This window comes from Cyanistes caeruleus, chromosome 5, assembly GCF_971803275.1.
Source record: "Cyanistes caeruleus chromosome 5, bCyaCae1.hap1.1, whole genome shotgun sequence".
In the NCBI taxonomy this organism is placed as follows: Eukaryota; Metazoa; Chordata; class Aves; order Passeriformes; family Paridae; genus Cyanistes; species Cyanistes caeruleus.
In genome coordinates, this window is record NC_141705.1 from 39,873,328 (window position 1) to 39,896,977 (window position 23,650).

General features: G+C 34.6%; 1 protein-coding gene across 7 annotated transcripts in view; it reads left to right on the top strand.

Annotated features, from left to right (window-relative positions):
* The window catches only part of FSTL5 (follistatin like 5), a 380,792-nt gene that overhangs the window by 324,896 nt on the left and 32,246 nt on the right, over positions 1-23,650 (top strand). For 4 of the 7 annotated variants that reach the window (XM_086888378.1, XM_086888377.1, XM_023924903.2 and 1 more), the window contains 2 exons: positions 13,339-13,457; positions 19,891-20,040. In XM_086888378.1, the coding sequence (XP_086744504.1) occupies positions 13,339-13,457; positions 19,891-20,040 (269 nt within the window). Of the gene's footprint in view, positions 1-9,611; positions 9,639-13,338; positions 13,458-19,890; positions 20,041-23,650 lie in introns of all 7 variants that reach the window. The other 3 variants (XM_023924904.2, XM_023924902.2, XM_023924906.2) reach the window with 1 other exon arrangement.

Here is a 23,650-nt window from a genome sequence, read left to right on the forward strand (position 1 = left end):
CCTTTTACCAATTAACTAATTCTGTAGCTGAAATTTCATTTATTTGTATATTTAACAACTGTGTCCTGGCACGTGGGTCCTTTTTGCTAGATTTGTGAAGTTGTAATGGAAAGTTTTAGTTTATATTACTTATATAAATGTCTCTTACAAGTACTGGTGACAAATGTCTTCTGCTCTCTATTATCAGATCCTGTTTAATTCCTCTGATGTTGAAAATAGCAGTAGCATCTAAAATACTTCTCAATGTGAGAGCTGTGTTGTTCTGATTCTCTAGAGACTGCAAATTCTCTTTTTGCTGTGAATTCTATTTTCCCTCAAGCATGCAGTTAAAGCCATTGAGAATGAGATAGCTGGTCTGGTTTATAGCTGAATAACCCCTGTGGTGACTGGTAAAAACATTCTGGGGATTAACGACCTGGTCTAAATCTCATTGAAGACACAAGAGTCTCCTCTAGTGTCATGATCCTCTAATAATACCTGAGACAGCTCTGCTGTGTTGGAAGGACTCCTTGATGTAATCACATTTGTGTACACATATACAAATAGCAGTTTAAAACCTGGTTTTATTTTCAGGTTCTATTTTTCAGAACAGGTATTGCAGGGATTCATAGATTTAAGCATGATGGAACCATTTTTTGTAGCTCTGTTCTATCTTCTGCATTTCACAAGACACTAAATTGCATTCTGTTCTGCCTGAATACAGATCTAATGCTTTGTTTGTCTGAAGTGTGTCCTTACAGAGATTCATATACCTGAGCCAGACATGCAGAGAGTCAAAATATCCCTCATTTCTCTTGGTATTTTGCTTTAGTTATTAATCGATTTCACTAATACAGAATACTGCTTAGTTTCCATTTTGAAGTCAGTTTTTTCTTCACTTGCCTCCTTTGAGTCTCTCTTTTTTTTTCCCCTCCAATAAATTGACCTCTTAAGAATTCTTGTCCTATCAATATATGAATATTGATTACAAATTCTCACACACACAATATATGTTTCTCATAATAAAACAATTACCATAGTACTCAGTCTTTTTGTCTTGAAAGTTCTAATTGTTTTGCTACAGTTTGTTTTTTTTTCAAAATGAGAACTGCTCTTTGCAGAAGGAAATGTATTATCTGTTTCTTTAATGTTCTGGAAAAAGAAATATATATTTGGTAATTTTTTTATTCTACACCCACCAATCCTTTGTCACTATTTTCCACTAATACCAGCAGAGGAATTTTGTTTATATGTTTATCTCCTATATGCTATCAGACCTCACTTTCCAAATCCTGTTCCTTCTCACCTGTCTCAGTTAGGCATAGTCTGTTCTTTGCTCTCCAAGACATCTACCATTTGGATAAAACAAAATTTAATTTGTTGTAGAGATGACCTTGACAGATTCAATCAAATATTGATGTTTGAAAATGTTCTTTATCATTACAGGTAATTCAGAGACTTCTTAGGAAATTATTTTTGTATTTGTTTACAGGTCATTGATGAAAGTGGTTAAGGTACCTGTTGCTCTGGATGTCCTCTAGAACTTTCTTCTTCACCTTTTATTAATGACTTAATTACATTTTCAGATTAATTATTTTGTCAGTTTTTAAATCAATTAACATGTGTTTTACCAATATTAGATAACAAATATTTAATCAGAATATTCTGTGTTAACAAATCAGATGTTTAGAAAAATTATGGGTTACAAATATATGACTTTTTACATTACCAAACTCCTATTTACATAAAAAGTTAATCAGGTTTGTCTGTGAAGACCTGGTGTCTGTTAGAACATATTAGCTGACTTATAATTGTATTCTGTTTTTTTGATTTCTTACTTAATTTAATTCTGTGCAAGTGTTGTCTGTTCTTTTGTCTGGGTCATATCCCCATTCTAATTAGCCTACAGCTATATGAATTATTAAGTTTCAGGAAGTGGGGCAACTACTAGGAGCAGATATAGCAGTACTTTATGGCACTCTATAACATATTCTGAAATTTATTCAAAACTAATAGCACCAGACTAAACAGCTGACACAACTTTTAGCAAATATTCTATACACTGCATTTGGACCTGGATATTTTAAACATTTGTCTTGACTACACATTATTTAGCCTCCTTTTTAGTCCTTTGAAAGGTAGAAGGTATTCAATAAGGCTCTGGTCTCAATTATTATCCTGCTCCTGTACAAATGCAGGACAAAAATATTTATAGAAGAATATTGCCAACAGAACATTAAAAAACCCAAACTGGTTCACAGTAGCACAATTTAAACCATGAATAGCTCTGATGTGACAATGCTTTTTTCTACCTTTAGCAACAATCTGTGATGATTTTCAGGGTTTTTTGTTGCTGCAGTGATATAAAGGAATGCCAGACTGCTGGAACTTCTTCTACTAGCAGAAAAATGGCATTTCATCATAACTAAGACTCCTTTTCTTAAGGACTCCAATTTTTCTCTTTTTGTAAACAGCAAAAGCACCCAGCATCCCAGCATCCAGCATCCCAGAAGCAACTGATAAAAGATAGCTTTTCATTTTCTAGCTTGTGCAGGTACATTTTAAGGGACTCTCAAATCTTTTATTAACAGATAGGTTTCTCCTCCATACTACTGGATTTAACATATTTTAAAGAATGAACACACAAATGGACATCTGTAGATTTCTGTTGATGACTACATTTGATAATCACAAACACATTGGGTCAGCCCAGCTCTTAGAAGCCATAGAGCAAACCAAAGTCATCATCTTTCTGTCGTTGAAACACTGCTTGGAAGCTGAAGAATTTAAACATAGGATGAAGACAATTTGTCAGTGTACCTTGACAATATATTTATGAGAAAGGTAGAGTGGGTAACATGTTACTGCCTTTTTTGTTGATACGCAGTAGAATAATAATTTGAAAGAGAGAAGGAAGAAATGACAACTTCCATCTGTGGAATTTATTTATTTACTTAGATTCCATTGAAATAGTAGTAGGGCCAAAGGAATTGGTCCAAATTTCAATTTTTAATCAAAGTAACATTAATTGAATATGGAACATAATACATAGCTAAATATACCGAATAAACCATTTTGTTAACTTAGAAAAAAGATAGCAAGGAAGACTTAAACCACTAATGGAATATTTAACATAAATAATGCAGTAGAATATATCACTGTAATTTGATAACCATATGGAATATCAGATTACACTGAATATAGATTTTTGTTTTTTCCTAAGGAAGAAAATCTAGCAGTGTAGAAAACAGGAAAATGGAAATAGTCATCACCAAATACAAGTAAATATTTTCAGGGGTAATTTTCAAGTACTTAAATTTTTTTTCTTAGCTACTAGTAAAATATTTACAAGTAAAGTAACTTTAAAAATCCTTTTTTTTTTGTTTCTTTATAACTTTGACAAATACTATGGTTGTGCTTTAGTTTCTTTTCTGTTTCAATTTAGAATAATCCTACTATACTAGAGCCACAGAACATGAAAACTCATGCTGTTTCTTTTGAAGTGAAATAGTTCTGTGGGTTTGTTATTTGTCATTTTTTAAGAATATTTTAATTTCTCCTAACTGTTTCCAAAAAATTATGTTACAAAATGCAATCCAGTTTGCAATTTATTAATATGACTTCTTAGGTGTTTCTCTAAATTTTTTTGAGAAATATGTACGCACCTTGGGGTAACAACTATCATGATAGAGAGTCATCAAATAAAGCTTTTGAGACATTTCCAAGACCAATTTGAAAGTATTTGATGAACTTTTAATATTTATCTTTTATCTTATTTAAGCTTTTATTTTATCAACCATAGGCTCTTGTGTTATTGAATTCACCCACTATGACATCATCATATACAGCAAAGTAATTTATTCTATGGTTTCTTTCACTTAGTCACAAAAATCAGAACAGAAGTTCTCTACCTCATGCACTGTATCTTAGGACTAGATTAAAAAAAGATAATATGCCATTAAGTTCCGTGCCATTAAGTGACTCTATTTTTAACTGCCTTGTTTAGGTAATGTCATAGTCTTATCACCTAACAAGATTATGTGATCTGAATGCCACTGACTTGACAGGTTTATGGCTATCACAAGCAACGAGGCATCTCCACTGTCTAGAACTGGGAATAAGCCTAAAAGCCTTTTGACTGTGATTTATGGCCCAAATTCTCTCTGAAAGGCTTTATGCAATTTTAATAGAATCTTCCTGTCACATCTGATACTGAATGGTACCTATTTACCTAATTTCCTCAGAGATAATTTATGCTGGCATTTTATTTTATGGCAGAACTAAATAAGTTTATACTTGTTGACAGCATTGTAGGCAAAGACTTTATTTCAAACTTCCAAGTAATTCAGCTCATGAACCATTTTTTCTTCCTCCTAGAATACACTGGATTGAGTTAATGTGCTATGGGAAGGGACTTATGCATGATTCATTATAAAGAGTTATAAAAAATGTAGAAAAATAAGGTAACATGTTCATATTTGAGCAAAATTAAAGTGTCAACTGTTGACTTTTAACTGATAAATAATAGTCTAATATACATAAACCAGATCTTCGGTTATTGTATTAGCCTAAAAAGAAATTGAAGTGCATGTCACATAAGAACAGACTGGAATTTCGATGGAATTTGTAATGAAAATTATTTTAAAAGTGCTTGAAGCGAGCAATAGATAACATTAAAAAAGTGTTTGCTTCACAAATAAATTAAGTTTTAAATATTTGCATTTGTATATAAACCAAACATATCTGAATTTCTTACAGAAAAAGAATGAAATTAAAAGCAGGTATGTGCATAACATTTTTCATCCTGATTGATTATAGAATCTGAGCAAAAAGATGTCAACCTCATCTTCACTTTTAACACAATTATTTTTAATATACAAATAATAAGTAAAAACTTATGTGGTTCAGCAAAAAGATAGTAATTATGTTATAGATTTGCCATGTAACATAAGAGCAGTTATTTATACATCAGAGATGTGAGAAAAGAGAATAAGTAACATATGCACTGTCTTTATCCTGTGTTTAGGATTAATCAAAACTGTTGATAGTGGTGGTGGCTACGAATGAATTAAGGAGACAACATCCCTTTAAACATCTTGAAATTACTTCTTTAATTCAATTGAAAGTACAGCAGATTATGACAGGACAATTCTGAAAAATAATGTTGAACTGCACATTTTTTTCATATGACTTTATTGCATTTTCCTCATTGTCCTATTTTCTATTACATCTACTTGTGACCTCTTGTCATCATGGAATTGAAAGCACTGAAAATGACAGTGGCTTCCTATCTGATGGTGCAAAGCTTAGAACAATCAGCTGATATGAAACCATTGGTTTTTTAATCAGCTGTTAATTTCTGATAGATATTTGGACAAAATAATTACAAAATATTTAATAGAAAGCTTGTCTTTTGACGACACAAAACTTGGAATTAACCACAGTGGTTCTATGAACAAAAATTATTTGCAATTTTCCCCCCACATTTTATTTCTCATATTATATAAGGCAGAAAGGTGTATTTTTGATTGTTTCCCCTTTTTTTAAGCCATCTTAAACTGCATTTTTCTCTTATGCAGAAAACAAGTAAGTTTTTCAGGTATTAAGGTTTTAATTAATATCCATTTTGTTTGAGTATGTCTGGATATATAGTATTGCATGCAGATTTCTGAAAATTTGGACAGTTAATTATAATGCCAAAAGGAAATAGAAGAGCTATATTTAGTCTTCAAACTCACTCAATGTCAATTTCACATGCACACACACACTTTATTTCCAAAATGCATTGAATGTTTCAAGAAAAGAAAAGTAGGGAGGAAGAATATGAATTGACATAGTTGAAATCTTTGAAATTGTCTATTGGAACAGAAAAGTGAATGCAATAACATTTTTTAGCAATGCAATAAAGAAAGAGAAGGATGCAGAATTTATTTGGAAAGTGATATTGCAGTTCCTTCGTTCATTTAGCACTAGAAATACCATGGATTTTTGCAGTTGTTGTTTCCATCCTAAGTGGATAAGAATTTACACTGCTATTAGTCTGCTGCAGAATTTCATGAATTACCAAGGGCAGAGTTTAGTGAAATATGTGCAACCAACACAATGTATAACAAAGATGAAGAGCAGGCATTCAGATGTTATGTTAGCTGCTCCTAATCAAAGGCTGGGGCTGTACAGAAAACCATAGAATAGCCGTGTAAGCACCATGAAGAGTGATTTCTATGGAGCTGTAAGTGTGCTTAAAAAAAAAAAAGAAAAGAAAAAGAAAGAAAACCTCTTTCAGAAAAACTTGGTTTCTCCCTTTTGCATTGCTTGGGGATGAGGGAGAAGGAGGAACAAGACAGACTTCTTTTTGATGATAATATAAAAGGCCCAAAAACAAATGGTGTAATAAAATAGCTGCTTTAATAAGATACAATGAAAAGAGGAATATAGATAGTGAGTAGATCTTGCACCCCTTCACATGCTGGGCATGGCAGGTTTATGCAGCATGGGATTAATTGTGGATGGATGTTCCCACAGCAAGCTGCACAGATCTTGTCTGTGGAGAGGTTCCCTCTCCCTCCCCTGCTGTGGTGGTTTTATCTGGTGTAACAAAGAAAGCCATGTATCTTCCGGCAGGTTGCGATGTTGTGTTTGTGGAAAGACCCAGGAGTGTGCAGCACAGGTTTGTATGGCATTCCAGCACCTCCCCTTGCAGCAGGTACCCATGTGACACGCAGTGACAAGGTCAGAAGGCCCCATGCAGCAGACTTAGCCCGCTCAAGGTCACCAACTTCTGCAATACAATGTCTTCTGCAAGGCTCCCAGTACTTCTCCCTGTACTATTTAATAACTCTGTGGAATCAGGGCAAAAGAGAAGATGGTATTTTGTCTTGAAACCAGAACATTTTGCTGAGATCTATCAATAACTGTATTCTTATTCTGTGAAGTTTACAACTGTTTGAGAATTTATATATATATATATATATATAGTATAAAGTGTGGCTGAAAATGTTAATTTTTGCTTAACCAAAAAGGAAGTCAAACAATATGTTCCGTAGCATACTTTATATCTATACATGCTTTACTTGTTCCAGCACTGAACTCTTTATCTCAAGACTTGACATCTTTCCTGAACACAACTTATAAGTCTGATTAAAAAAATAAGTGGGGTTTCTTGATCTGTTGGGGGAGATGGTGGCTGTTGTTTATCATATTATATTGCATTCTTAAATTATATCTCAGTTTCCTTCTAGCTGATTTGCTAATTTTAAAATTATGTGAGGGTTTAAAGCACTTTTATTATCCTGCCTTTTTTTTTGAGCTAAGCTCAGACTCATCATTTTGCATTAACACAAAATATTGTGTTCTGTACTTAGCATCTTAAATCATTTTGTTTGATCCTGTATGGTTCCACACAGTTGCAGAATTGTAATTACTTTTTATTTTCTTTCCTATGTCACCCCTAGAAAAACACTGATAAACTGTAGACTATTATGGCTGAATTTATGGGACCTCAAGTGCCATGTATTACATGGTTATTTCCTCACAATGTGAAGAGAAAAGTAATTTTAAAGGAAATCCTCCATATTGCCCTGGGGAAATTAATTTGCTTTATTACATAAGAAAGACTGTGTAAGATAACATAAGCAAATACAGAATTGTGATCTGCATCTGGTGCCACTGTCTGAGCATGTAGGGATACATTTTAAAGTTCCAGAGCCCGTTTGGAGCTGAGTCTGGTGAATGACATAAAGGGAAAAAGATGGGCTTCTACAGAGACATCAGCATGAAAAAGAAGGTTAAGGGTGATGGGGACCTGATGGCAAAGGATATGGAAGAGGCCAAGTTGTACTGGAGGTTTCTTCGCATCAGTCCTTCCTGGCAAAAGTATTCCTAGGAACATGACACCAGTGGGAAAATTAGGGAAGAGAGTCATCCTCTGGCAAGGAAGCTTTCTTTATCCGTGGTATATAGGATCTGACTGAGACCACTTAAATGACGTGGACTTTCACAGGTGAAAGGGCCTGAATAGGATGCACCTACAAGCACTGGGCACACTGGCTCATGGCATTGTGAGGCAGCAGCTCTTGACAATCTATGAAGGATCATGGTGATCAAGGAGGTTCCTGCAGTCTGTAAGGGAGCCAGCACCACTTTCCAAGGGCGAGGCAGAGAATCCAAGACTCCATAGGTACATCAGCCTCACATTGGTTTCTGGAATAGAGATGGAGCATTTCACCCTAGAAGCCATTCCCAGAACTAGAAGGGATTTAGGAGCAGTCATCATGGATTTGCAGAGGAAAGAATTCCTGGTCAGCCTGACAGTCTCCTGCAGTGAGGTGAATGGCAGGGCGGATGTAGGGGATGTTGTTTCAAATGTCCTTAGAAATCTGTTGGACACTGCCAAAGACAAAACCGTGAAGTTCAGGCTGGATGGACAGACAGGAGGGTGAATCCAAAACTGGCTGCATTACCAGACTCAAAGGCCTGCATCATATCCCAGAGCTGGTTTTTTCCCCTCTCCTCTCTGCTGAAGTACAAATGATATTTGGGAAAATCTTAGTATCCAGGCCTTTTCTGAATTCAGAACTCAGGATTCAGTTCCTGTTTTCACTCTCAACTGTCAGCTGTCGACAGCTGAGGAACTTGTGTGTACCAACATAATTTTTAATATAATGTCTTTCATTGCTTTCTCCGAACTTTTTTTTTAAATCATACTAATGTTTTTAGCTTTTGTAACACTGTGTTTCAATGAACCTCATAATTTCATTATGTGTATGGGTGACATATGTACTTTTTGTGTTGTGTTCCTTTCCTTTTATTTTTTTTTTTAATTTTTAAAATTTCTTAAGTTCATTACTTTGCAGTATGAGTTGGTTTTTAGTGATGTTTTAAAAATTTTATTCTGTTGCATGCTGAGTTCTAAATGCTTAAAATTTGCGAGACTAAATTTGCTTTCTTTTTTATTCCTCCACAGACAGAAAGAGCAATATTAAGATAATATAATTTCATTTGGTCTCAAAGGTCTAAAATCCAATTGTAAACAAGATGGCCAAATAAAATTTATGTTCTCAGGGAAAAAATCAATGTAAACATTTAGTTGGTTACCATGCCATCTTACACATCCAGTTTTGGTCATCCAAATAGAATGATGAACATTATACAACATGACAATTTTGATAGCATGGCTGCCCTACAGACATACAGAAAAATATCTTGTGTATGTTTTAATTTTGCATATCTCTCTCATAACTGTGTTCTGAAATCAATCTCTTCAAAGTCCAGGGTTAAAGGAAATAATGAAAAATGCATCACCTCTCATTAATATGTATCATTTATGTGCATGAGAACTGCACATGCTTTTTGTAATGGATTATAAAACACACTTGATAATGGCTAATGGAGTTAGGGATTGAGTGTGAGTGAAGGGGGTTACCCTATCCCCAATAACTACTATGGCTAATCGCAATTTTGTCACGTGAGACGAAGAACTATTTTTAATTTACTGTTTCCATTGGTTTACCGGTAGCAGTATTTTAGTGAATCAGATATTAAAGCATCATAATTATTTCAGAATTTATGTATCATTTCTTGTTTTCCCCTGTTCATTGGTATTTTCTGTTCTTTCTTTCTCTTACATGCTGCAGTTGCAAACATATTGTGGAGAGAGCAAGGTATTAATGGAGATTACTTTTGTTTGTATTTTCTGTAGTATGATGAAATGCTCATCTGTTGTTTCTTTTGTGTGTGTGTATCTGTGTTCATACTCTATAGTTGCAGTAATTATCTACCACCTTGAAACACTGAGGAATTTGACTTAAAAAAATATAAGTGGAAATTAATCCTATGAATGCTCATACTTTTGTAAACTGCTTTTCCTTTTTGCGAAAGAGAAGGAAATAAGTTGTTCACAATTTTCAGACAGTTGTTCAAAGATATAAAACAAGAAGCCCAGATTTAAAATGTAGACCTGTAACTTTTGATTGTTGTCATGATGGAACTTCTAACCAGTCAGCCTATGTGCTGTTGAGACTGATTTTCTTGTATGAATCTCTCTTATCTGACAAAATTATAAACGGTTTAAAATTGAGACACCCCTTGTTGCTTAATGAAGCCAAGCATTTTATTTTTATACTCAGGAAAGGTTTGTAAATAAATGTTGGGGCAGGAAAGGGATGTTTGTGATGAACTAAAGGATAAATATAAAGACACAATCAGGTGCTATTAACATAAAAATCATGGAAATTTTATTTTAAAAGCAAAAGACAGGTATTAATTTTCATATACATGACATAATCTCAAAAAATACCCTCATATTCCAGAAAAATATCATAGTCTAAGAGTTATCATGAGTTCTCATTCTGTTGGTCTAAGTAGCCTGTTCTTCATCTAAAGTTGCAATTTAGGAATTAATATATTTCAGGAGTATGAAATTGTTTCAATTATTTCCATTGTAAGATTGATAATACAAGATAAGAAGTGGATCAGGCTTTGCTGTGAATTTATGCTAGAAATGGTATTTCTTTAGACGTTTTAAAATTTTGTTTTTAATTAATTTAAAGATTTAAAAATCTGATATTTCATTTGCCTGTGTGTAGCAACCTTTGGCATTCACAGTGTATTTATAAATAGGAACTAGTTTTATTTTTTCATTCCTGCTTTACCAGTTTCTCAGCTGGTACAAACACTCACCTCTGTGATTGTAGTGGAGCTCAGCTGTGATCCTCCTGTTCTCTTGGCTTTGCAGAGTACAAATGATGTGTTTAGAGTTTCATACAATTCCACTGTTAAACTGATATGCAACAAGATTGTACCAAATTCTCTAAAGTATGCTGTTTTCACCTCTTGTTGGAAAAGTATCAAGTATGGTTTATCTTAAAACTGAGAACATGATTAGTATCCCCTTGATTTTTAGATGATTGTCTTTTCAAGTCAGTTTGTTGCTTTTAGTCATTAGAATGCACCTTGGAAAATGTAAATTCTGTGACAAAAAAGACCAGTTAAAAGTAATACTGCTTATGGTAAAGGCATTCAAATTTCTGTGTGACAAATGTGAAACCAATCAAAAAGCAATATATAGTAGCAGATTTTGTGTCTCCTAGGGTAGATCTTCTCAATCTCTCCTGCATTTCTCATTGGCCAATCCTTGTGTTTCCAACAAATATTGTTACTAATTAAACACTGGAAATATTTTACAAGACAGCAATACCCTGAAGATGACAATAAACACCACCAACTTCTCTGGGCCATGCATACTCTGCCATTTTCTGTTATGAAAGTATCAACAGGTAGGAAGAGAGAGATGGGTGATTAGTAGGACAATCAAGATCATGAAACCATACATAGGTCTTAGTGCCTAAGATATTTCTGTATCAAATGCACTAAATTTTTATCACAGCCACTTGCATCAGAAAATCTGAAAGGATTCTGAAGGTGCATGTGTATTAAAATAATAATACAACATATATATAATTATAAATACATTCATATATATGTAAAAGAACCCAAACCACCACCAATTTTTAAAAAATCATTGTTAGCCAGTTTTAAGTATCAACTTAAACTAAATAAAGCAAATCTATTTATCTATTGCTTCTGGCATTGCATTAAAAATGTGCAGGATTGTAATTAGTGGGGGGAGGGCTGCAAAATTAATTCTTCAAATGAATAGTTCCTGTAGTTCTGAAAAAGTGGGAGCCGAGGTGATTATATATTTATGCAATTAGATTTTTTTGCAGGTATCTGTAGCTCAAATAAAGAATTTTGGGTCATAATAAGTTGGAAAAAGGAATTAACTAATTGGATCCATAGGTAAAGTTTTGTCATATGAACTGACTTTCTTAACTAGGTATTGAAATGGAAGGACGGGTTTGATACTGTATGTCCTTCACTGTTTTTGTAGAACAGTTTGGTGAACACTATTATCCAGACTTTGGAAATAAAGCCTTAAAACTTTGGGCTGTTTATTAGACATAAATAATACCTGTGCATGGGAAATCTTGCTTTGGAGTATTGGCACCTGATGTGGAGGTTTTAGGAGCCTGATTATCAAATGTCTGGGTCACCTGGGGCTGTCGTCTGAGCTACTTCCTCACATTCTGGTATTGCCTATCCTGCTAATTACTATAATATACTTTATCCAATGAGAAGAGGGAGAAGGGAAAACCTCGTTTTGTCATGTTCCCATATTCATCCCCAAGGCACAATATGCCAGTTGCTCAGCTATAGATCTCTACACTGTGTTCACCGTGTTCACTGACATCAGTCAGGCTTATCTGCAAACTTCAGCTGTTCTTACATGATATGATGTCAGGCATTCTTTAAAGAGAGACCACATACATACATACATACAAAAACATGCATTCCCTCTACGCCCTCTTGATTTTCTCATTATTTTATTTTTTACTAAGACCTGTTCTCTCTCTCTATTAACACTGGTTTTCCCTCAGAATTTAGGATAAGCAGAATTTCAGATTCAAATTTCTTTTTCATGGGTTTCACTCCTCTGTGTTCCTATACCAAATATTGTCATTCAGGATGCATGCACATTTTTACCATTGTAGCCAAAAGTTTAGTTGGTTAGAATGATTATAGTTATGATTTTATGAGTACTATGATTTTCTTCAAAGAATTTTATTATATATTATTATTACAATATGAACTGACCATCTATTATTTCATCCACACAGCAAATCAACAACTGTTGTCTTCTTTGGCACACAGAAAACTAATGAGACTGTCCTTTGGTCATGACCATGATCACAGATATTGTGAGATTTCATGCTACAGATCTGGTTCTCATCTTCTCCACAAAATTTAGCATCATGCCTTTCAGCAACATTGTGGAAAAAGGATTGAATAGTTCTGTAAACAACTATGGCCCTTCAACAAAAATCTGCCCAACTCTGTCTTTCTAATAAAATAAAATAGAGAATATTTCCTTTCCTGACTGAAATATCAAGTAAGGTTTTATAGCAAAGACTCAGGTCTTCTCTTTCAGTGCTATACAGAAATTATGTTAAGTCCTCCATCCCTAAGCAAAAGAAAAAAAGGTGTACATGGAGAATTTTATTTCAGTGTAGATGATTTGACAAGATCACTTTTATTGCTGAAGCTATCAAACTGTGTATTTCTAGATTTATATTCATAAAGACACTGTCTTGCCAATGGAGAAAACTATGTAAAATCTGAATAATGTAACAGTTTTGTTTCAGTTTCACAACAAAAGATCCCATAGGTTTAGCTGTATTACCATTATATGCATTAACAAACTGATCTCATACCAAACTCTGATTAAGTTTTTAGTTCAAGACAAGGATTTTCTTTTTTGTCATTATTTAATTTTATACATTTCAATGTGTTTTTGTCCCTAAGGTCTGGGAATTGGGAACATGTTTTATGTTTTTTATGAAGATGGCATCAAAGTAATACAACCAGTGGAATGTGAATTTCAGAGGCATATTAAGCCTAGTGAAAAACTCCTCGGTTTTCAGGCAAGTTGTTTTTAACAATCTATTTGCAGTGTTTTCTCAATTATAATTTTCTTTACATAAGAATTTATTATTACTAGTTCAGTGTTTTCTGCTTGATAAATTCAGCCATGTTTTCTGAATTAATAAATAGCTTATAATGGTGATCTCAAAATTTCTTGTATTTTCCTCAATTAAATTCAAGCTTTCAGTCCCTCTATTCAATTGAATATTCCCTGAATACTTTTGCAAACCTTTTCCCTCTTTGGCTGTATTTCTCCTTTCCCAGTTCTTTAACAGCTCTCTATTTCTGGATTTGTTGGGTTTTTTAGTCCCCACCAGCTCCCCACTTCTAACCCACCAGTTAAGTTCATCTTAGTGAATCAGGGATTAATTCTCTCTATGTTAAATATAGGATCTTTGTGGGGTGTGGAGGTGTTAATGGTTTCTTTTTCCTCACTGGATGTTTGTCTGTATCAAACTCCCAGCTATCATGAGGCAAATCCCTGTCCTGGTAAAAGCTCTCACAGCTTCCACTGAAGTTAGTAGAGATGATTGATGCTTTGGTTCCAACTTAAAATTCATATAAGTAGTTGCAATAACTTTACTGTTAACATATTTATAGCTGATTTCTCCAAAATCTTAGAATTTATGATATAGTTTCCCTGAGTAGGATGCATAAAAACACTAGTGTATTCTCCACTTCCATTTATTCTTGTGATGTTTTTCCTTTACTGCTAATCAAATTGCTAGCTGGCATGATGCATGTTCCCACAGGAACACTTGGTACTAGTCACTACATTAAGGCTTACTCTGTATGATATATCAGCTTTCAAAAACAGTAACTTTTTCTCATTTGGATTTGAATGAGTGACCTTGAAATACATACTAAGCATTGAGCTGTACACTTTGGATTTTTTTTTTCTCTCTAATGCCTCAATGACAGCAGAGCTAGAGCTGTCTCAATGGAATTTGCCTCTTCAGTTATCATTACTGATGTCAAAGGCTGCTGTACTCAGCAACAAGATTTATTTTAGTGTGAATAATTATGCTTTGAACAGCTAATCATACCTTGATTTGTGCTGCTTAAGTGAAATTAGGTTGACAGAGCCAAAAATAAGCCAAAAAGCTTTTTTTTTAAGGCTGTTTAATTAAAAAGCTGATTATTTAAGAAGTATGTTAAAAATTTTATTGGTCTGAAGTGCAACCTAGATTTTTAAGAGTATTTTTATTGAAATGTGGCAATAATCAGGATGAATAAGTAAAATTTGTTTCTGTTTGGATCCTTTCAAACCTGGAGTAGCATAATAACTATATCCTCATGGCAGGGGCAGGGGAGAGGGGAAAGAAAAAAATAATAAAATCCCAGGAAAGTAGGCTACTTGATAACTTTAACATTTTTTTAAAAAACTTTTTTTAAAAAAATTATTATTCTTCTTTTAAGAATATCATATATTCCTCAAGCCTTTTTGGAAAATCTGTTTCCTCTGAATAAAAACAATAAAATAACCCAGTTCTGTCCCAGGATCAGATTTTTATCAAGTTCAGCATGTGATTGGTTAGTGTAACAGCTCATGTCATAAATTGCTGGTTAGTAATTCTCTTTGCCTCTGTCATATACTTCTACTAATCAGAGATGTTGGTAAGTATACCAAGCATATTCTGAGGTAGCTTTACATAACCTTTCCCATTAGGGCATCTCCATGACTTAGCTATTAACATATTAATAATAAAGGAAATACATGCTTGCTTAAGCCTCTCCCATTTTTTTCCACTTCTCTGAATTAGCTGTTCAAGTGATAAGTACAGCCACAGAGGAGTTGTTTATTGCCAAACAGTTGCTAAAGTATAGGAAAATTTCTAAATTCAGCAGTGCAGTGTAGATAATACAAAATGTCTGGATATTACACATGACACTCCAGCGTTCCTGCACAGGTTTCCCGTTTGTCTGTCAAGAAACATCAGCTGAGCTTCTGTAAAAGAGTGAGCTCAGGTGTTTCTACATAGCATTGCACTGTATAGTGAGCAGCATTGCAGTACTTACACATGTACATATTTAGGTATGCTAATTTTGCTGAAGGTAAGTATATTTTCTCACTTGCTATATGCTTGAGAACCCTTATCTAAATATTTAATTACCTCTTATGCAACAGAGTGTCAATACAGCAAAACACTTTGGTGTATATCTAACATGGGAATCGATTAGACTCCCTGTGTTTAAAGGGAAGCAAAAGATTTAGTGCTTTTCTGGGTTGTCATGGTTCACAGAAATTGTAAAGACCTCCTTCCTGTCCTTCCCAGAATCTCCTAAATTACTTGAATCTTCTTAATGTCAAGTGCATGAAAAAATTTATTAATCTGATAATGAAAATTATAGATGCATAGGGACAGAAATAAAATGGCTTCTGTTTTCCAATATAGGTTGTTGTTTAGTTAGACCAGCTTTGACAGCTGTTTGTTTAACCTGTTGTCAAATAGATTCTTAATCATGGCCCAAGTAGAGCCTTTCACCTGTTAAAATATTTCATCATTGTGAAGTGCTTGGGACATTTTCTGCACCAACATTCAACCTCTGTTTATCCTCTGCAAATTAATATTATCCAAAGACTTAAATTCTAATTCTTATGCAAAAGTGTTTTTATTTTCCTTTCACACTGAATCCCAATTAGAATAATTATTTCCAGAGACTGGGAAAAAGCAATTGAAACAGATGTGTTTTTGAGACTAACAAAAAAACCCTTTTGACTTGAACATAAAACTGATTTTCTGTTTATTACAAGAAGTAGCACATAATGGCCAAATTTCAGTGAAATATGCCATCTCACATTTGAATATATGCTGGAGATCGGAGCAAAATACTTCATTTCAAAATGACTAATGTTACTACATGGCAGACCAAAATTTCCACAGCAAATTAGAATGAAACATATTTTGTAGTCCACAGAAACTGCATTGGTTTACGCTTTTACAGCACAGAAAGTGTAGTAAATGCTAACCCTTCTTTGTTAAAAAAAAAAAAACCCTAAAAAAAAGTTTTTTTAAAAATCCCATCTGAATTAATAATGAATGTCAAGAAAACATTTAATGTAGGAAGAGGTAATACATAAATTCAAGTCTTAAAACACGCACTGTTGCAGCCTGTTGGTATCATCTTCCTCTTGGGCAGCCATAACATAGCTAGACATTTCATTACACTGCCTGAAGAGTTTGACTCACATCCTGTTAAAACACCGAGGACCCTTGCAGTCACTTAATAAACATAGAATTTGCACGTATAAATCTGCAAGTACGTGTTTCCTCTTGAGATTTTTTTGCCCCAGACTATCTTGAAAAACTTTCTCTAAAGATTTATTTTCCTCCATCTGCTGACTTGTTACAGAGCAAGTCACTTTTTGATTAAAAAGTCTGGGAGGAATACAACAATGAAGTAAATTAATGTTTTATCAGATGCTAACTTTTTTTTTTTTTCAGAGAGAATAAATTAGGAAAAAGTAAATTAGTCACATTTTAATTAGAAGAAGAAAATGGTGGGTTTATGCTTATATTTTAAGGAGAAATTATTTTAACCAATTACCCAACCACTGGGGAAATTAATATGGAGACTCAGAATAACTGCCTGTATTGTAAAAGAAGACCAAACTGTCTAATCAGATAAATGTCATATTTTCAAAAGCAAGATTTCAGTTCTGTTGAAACAGTTTCAGATAAATGCAGATTTGAGTAACTAGGGAAACAACCACACAAACCAGTTTATACTGGGGAAAACACTGTTTTGGATATGAGAATTTTGGTGTATAATTTTCACTGTTACATTGGAAAAAATGATTTTTTGCTTTTATTTTATGTTTTCATTGTTTTCAGGCAAGGTGAGAATTGGCATTGGATTATAGAAATTTATGACAACTTGAAAAATATTTTAGAACCTTTAAAATACATTTGTATATGTAGATGTGTACATGTGTGATTGTATATGTATATATATGTATGTATATACATAAATAACACTATATTTGCACTGGTCTTACTGTGAAAAAATCTTTAAAAGTACACTTCTGAGTATTTCAGACTCAGATTCAGGAAAATGTATAAGACAGTAGCTCATCTCTGGATATAGTTGTAAGTGCTTAAGTTAGAGTATTTTCCTATTATGCTATACATCCCACAAGGGGAGGTGGTATCAGAGAAATCATTTATACTAATCTATATGATGCCATGTGAGAGAAATACAGATTCCTTCAGCAGAAGGCAGAGTTATTTTTGAATAATATACTGAATATGTCCTTGCAGAATTCAGTCCCAGAAACTCATGTAAATTAATGTGGGTTCCTGAGAGATGACTGAAAAAAATGTCTCTGTGTAGATTTGTTACAAACATTTGTGGATTCATTGTTTGAAGGTGCTGTCTCTGAGGAGTAAAGAGGATGGTGTAGAACAATCTAGATATAGTTATCTGTTTTGATTAAACATGGAACTAAGACAAGGTGTATTTAGAATAAATATAAAAAATAATGAGATCAGTGAAACAACTTGAAGTGACAATCACCCAGAAAGCAAATGACAATAGATCACTGATATGACAATTTCACATCATACTAAGAGACATACTTGCATATGTTGACTTTATGCAACAATGAAAAGCATTTAGCTACTTTTAAAAATAAAAGTCCCATTTGTCCCATGCCTGTTATTCCTTAAAAAAAACCAGATTTTTAACTTCTCCCTTTGATCTTTGTGGGGTTTTTTTATCAGCACAAATTAAATCTTGTTACTTATTTCTAAGTTTTCCTGAAGTTCCTGATGATGTGCTATCACATGGTCCCTGAGTTAGTAACCTTTTCCTTATCATATGAATCCTGAAATACCTTCCTTTTCCTGAGGCTTAAGAGCCATGCAAAAGCAAGCAGTGGCTTTCAATCTTCTGCAAAGAAACTCCCTCTTTTAAAGCAAAATCGATTTATTTCTTCTTTTGACACGTAAAGATTGAGTGTATTTTTGAAAATGTAAAGATTGAGTGTATTTTTGAAAATGTAGAGGCACAGCAGGCAAAGAAGAAGAATTCTCGAAGAGCATTGCTTGGTGCCAGAGATTATGTTTGGCCACATGATGTTTCCTGTGCCTTTTAAAAGGCATTTGATGCTTAGAGACAGAATTCTTGTTTAGGAGCTCACCATCTCTTGCTGCTCATTCTGCATTGAGTCATTATCTGCTGACATATCATAATTATTTTCACAGCGGCCAGATATGATGTATCAGGCAGAGCATTCTAAATTAGGAATAAGCAGCAGATAAGTGGCAAAAAGAAATAATACTTATGATTTGGTAAAATTGTCCCTTGTGATGCAAAGCATTTGAAATACAAGGCAAAAGAAGAAAAGGTCAGGAAAACAAAATCACTTGATACAACCTGTACTTTTCCAAGTAGAGTGTTTTTCAGGTCCATGTGTTTAAATAATTATAATGTCCATCATAGGAAAGAAATCATGCTATTTCATAAACAGAATTCCCACATATAGTAATATATTTGACAAAGTAACTTTTGATTAAAGCAAGCTTTTTCTGGAAGAAAATATTCACAAATAGTAGTTAAATACATGATGTTTGGCCATATATTTCTGCAAATTACGAATAGTGAGCATGTAAACTACAGTTAGCTATTTTGACTGAGACTGTTATATGTATAGTTATCTGTATTATGAAATATCAGTTCACTGAACATTCATCCTTTTGCAGGAATGGAAGGGCAGAGAGGGAAGGGATGGTAGTAAGAAGACATTTGATATTTGTTTGGCTTAACACTAGTAAGATAGGCCATGAGAATGTCTTATGGCAGAAGTAGCACAACTTTTTGATCTTTGAAGCAACCTATCAGCACTCCAGGTGACCAAACAGCTGATCTCTGTGCTGCTTTGCCCCATGGCATACCATGTGACAATTTGGACCACAGCACCACTCCTTTCTCATCAATTGTACATTATTGTTTCCCCAGTTGGGTATTTGCCTGGCTTGCTGCTGTGTTCTCAGCTGCAAGGTAAGCCATGCCCTGCCTCCCTTTGCAGGGCTCTGTGATGCTCAGGTGGGAGCTGCAGGACCCAGGCATTGTGCATCTGGCATGGTTCTCTGTTTTTGAGGTCTCCTGCCCCTTGCCCACTTTATTTATATATGTATGGTTGTTTCAAATTGGTTTCTTTCTCAGGTGAACTTCTAGAATCTCTAAAATAGCATCCCAAAATTTGGTGTTTGTGAATTATTTTATAGTGCTTGTGAGTTGTGGTGCTTACAGGTGCATAAGTTTGGCTAACATAAGTTTATGTCCTAGTGTCAACTGTCCTTTTTTCTTCCCTACATTTTCTGAGGTTTTATTTTACAGTTAAAAAAGAAGAAAATTAATATAATTTGTCTTTCTATTAGATTGTTGACTGCTTGATTCTTACATTTTCCTGTTTCTATTGAATTATAGGATGAAGTTTGTCCCAAAGCAGATGGTGATGCTGTTCAGCGGTGTGTTTGGGCAACTGCTGTTAATGTAAAAGACAAATTCATATATGTGACTCAGCCCACACTTGACAGAGTTCTTATTGTTGATGTACAGTCTCAGAAAGTTGTACAGGTATTTATTTCTCATTTTTTAAGTTACTATTTTATTTAGACAAAGGATTTTAAGACTTTCCTTCATATTTCAGAAACAGAATTACAGTTATCTTGAGACTAGACATATTATATGGAAAAAAGCTCACCTAATTTCAATATTTAGCAGCAGTTTCTGTTTAGCAACTGTTCTTCTCAATAGACAATTGTGAGGAAGATAACATGAACATAGCTCTTATAAATATTATTCAAGTGGTTGAGGAACTGAGTTCTTCAGGAAGTTTTTTGACTTGAGATATCTTTCAGTCTAAAATGAGAATTGTCTAAAATAGAGTCTTATAACAATAATGTTTTTATCAGTTTTGACAGAAAGGTCAGGTTTGGCTACAGAAGGTGGAGGACTCTGTCCACTTTTAGACAGAGAAATTATGGAAACAGTAAAAATAAACACCACCCTCAGCCAAGACTGGAGACTTTGAATTCAATCTTCTCTACTCCTCTTGGTCTCTGGGATGCTGGAGATATTCTGCTTTGTGAAAATAATTCATTGAGTAGAAGAGAGACATCAGTGCTATGCTACAGCAATTAATACAGTCATAGAGTTTGAGCAAAACCAGGTGTGTTGGACTTGAAGCCAGATATCCACCTGAGCCACTCTATCACTCCTCTCCCCAAATGGGCAGAGAAAGAAAACGTTCATGGGTTGAGAGGAGGGAAGGGAAAGATCACTCACCAGTTACCATCACATGCAAAACAGACTTGACTTTGATAATAAATTCATCTCTTTTCCCTACCAAAATCTAAGTAGGATATTGGGTAGTATAACAAATCCTAAACACCTGCCCCCAGCGCTCCCTCCTTCCTGGGCTTAGTTTTATTCCTGACTCTCTGCCTCCTCCCCCACCAGCTGAGAGGGAGGTGAGGAATGGGGAGGTCAGTTCATCAGTTTGTCACATGTTATTGCTGCTGATGCTGCTTTTTTCCTCAGAGAGAGCAGTCTTTTCCCTGCTCCTTCATGGGGCCATTCCCATGGGAGACAGTCCTCCATGAACTTCTCCAGAGTGAGTCTTTCCCATGGGCTTCAGTCCTTCACAAGCTGCTCCATTGTGGGTCTCTTTCCATGGGATACAGTCCTTCAGGAACAGGTTTCTCCAGGCTGGAGGTCACGAGTCCTGTGAATAAATCTTTTTCAGTGTGGATGCCTTGTCACAATTTCACGCGTCCTGCCAGGAGCCTGCTCCAGTATAGGCTTCCCATGGATTCAGAGCCTCCTTCAGGCATCCACCTGCTCCAGTGTGGGGTCCTCAAGGGACTTCAGGTGGATCTCTGCTCCACCATAGACCTCCATGGGCTGCAGGGGCACAGTTGCTTCCCTGTGGTCTTCAGCAAGGGAATCTGTCCTGGCTCACCTCAAGCATCCCCTGCCTCTCCTCCACTGGCCTGGGTGTCTGCAGAGCTGTTCCTCTGACATATTCCTCTCTCAGCTGGTTGCAAGCACTTTTCCACAAAACACTTTAGTGTGTCTCTGCTGTGTTATCCCAGAGGTCCTAGCCCACCACTGATGGACTGGCCAGCAGCAGGTCTCTGTTGGCACCAGCTGGCACAGGCTCTGTCAGACATGGGGGAAGTGTCTGGCAGCTTCTCACAGAAGCCACCCATATAGCTCCCCCCTGCTACCAAAATCTAGTCATACAAACCCATTGCACCAAGGTACAAGGCAGCACTTATAGTCTCATCATATTTATAGGAAACAGGTGTTCTTTAGCTAAATAAAACATGGTTTGTTTTTTTCCTATTAGAAACCTAACTAAACTGTTACTTAAATAGAGCTTTTCTTCATGCCTTTTGCTTTCTTCAGTGATAAGTGAATGAAAATCTTTAAAGTATAGATTATATATTAGGCTCCAGGGAGACAGTATTGAGTCCTTTCACTGCTTAAAGGGGACTTATAAGGAAGTTGAAGACAGATTTATTAGTATGGACACTAGCAATAGGACAAGGGGTAATGGTTTTAAACTAAAAGACAGTAGATGCAGACTAGATATAATGAAGCCTTTTTTTCCAATGAGGTTTCAGAAGCACTGTCAGAGGTTGCCCAGAGAGGTGGTAGAAGCCCCAAACCTAAAAACCTTCAAAGTCACTTTAGATGGGGATCAGTTTTAGATCAGAAAACTGATCTAGTTGAGGATATCTCTACTGAAAAATGGAGGTTTTGGACTAGATGACATTTAAAGGTCCCTTCCAACTCAAACTATTCCATGATGTAAGTATTCACATGTATTGTGTATATATAAAATAAAAGATGAATAAGAAAATTGCATTTATAAAATTGCGTTAATTTAAAAAATAATTTTAATACTTCTGATTACTTGAAACATCTGCTTTCTGAATTCTGTGTCAGCTGACTCAGACATGGCTTCCTCAAAACTTGAACTATCCAAATGGTGGCAGGGACTTATAAAATGTTTTATTCAAGAAGTTAATAATAAAAAGGTGAGGTTTCTTTACTTAAATTTACCTTTGTATATTAAAACACAGACAAACTGAGTGGGTAATGATATATTTTTTTTTTATTTTTTTTTTTCTGAAAACAGTACTTTTTTGCAACCACTTTGATATACTACTTCAGGAAGACAGACTAAAATCCCACAGTCTCAACACAGTCCACAAATTTGAAGGACTGGAAAGTCTGGTGATGTTTTCCATGGTCTCTGACTGACATTCAGGCGTCAGGTTCTTTTTCTTGACAGGAGGGATGAAATATCACTGTAATTGCATTTATTAGCATTTAGACTTCAGTGTCAAAAGCACATGATTCCTTTTGAGCTCACTGAAAATAGTTTTTAATTCAGGTTTTATGAAATAAGTTCATTAGTAAGCTCTTCTAATTTGTCTTCATTTGCATCAATATATTGTTTTAAATATGTAATAATATTTAAAACAATACACTAATATATCACTTTACTATTACAAAATGTGAAGAGGTACTTACTGCAAAGATGTATGCTAATTAAAAAATAAAATTCTGTAAATTAACTACTAATTAAAGGCTCAGGCCTTCCCCAGAAATATGTAAAGCAATTGTGCAGTTTTTGAATGGTGTTAGACTGTTCTATCATAAAAATATTCAGGTTTCTGTAATGAGCTGAAAAGCAGACATACAGAATGCCTAAGTTTAGCAAAGAGCTTTGTGCACTACGTCTGTGCTACTTAGCAAGTATATTGAGCTAAAACCAGGATACTCCAGAAGCTTTCATGTTATTCTGGGGGAAAAAATCACTTTCAATGGAATTTTATTTAAAGGGATAGAATAGCATTGATTTTCCACTAATTTAGTAATATCTAGATTATGAAGTAAGGGAAGTATAGAATTAAATTTACCCCAGCTGTGGAAAACCTTTGCAGGAATGGAACTCTTGGTTTTGATGGTTTTAGATATTTAAATATTAATAATAATAAATTATTATCCCATTTCACAGTACTTAACAAAGATTTTTGATAAGACAATATATACCAGGGAATAACAGTTTAACCAGATAAATAAATTGAACCAGATGTTAGATAGATGTTAAATAGACTTAAAAACCAAGCAAAAGCAAACAAAAAAACCCACACAACAACAACAAAAAAAC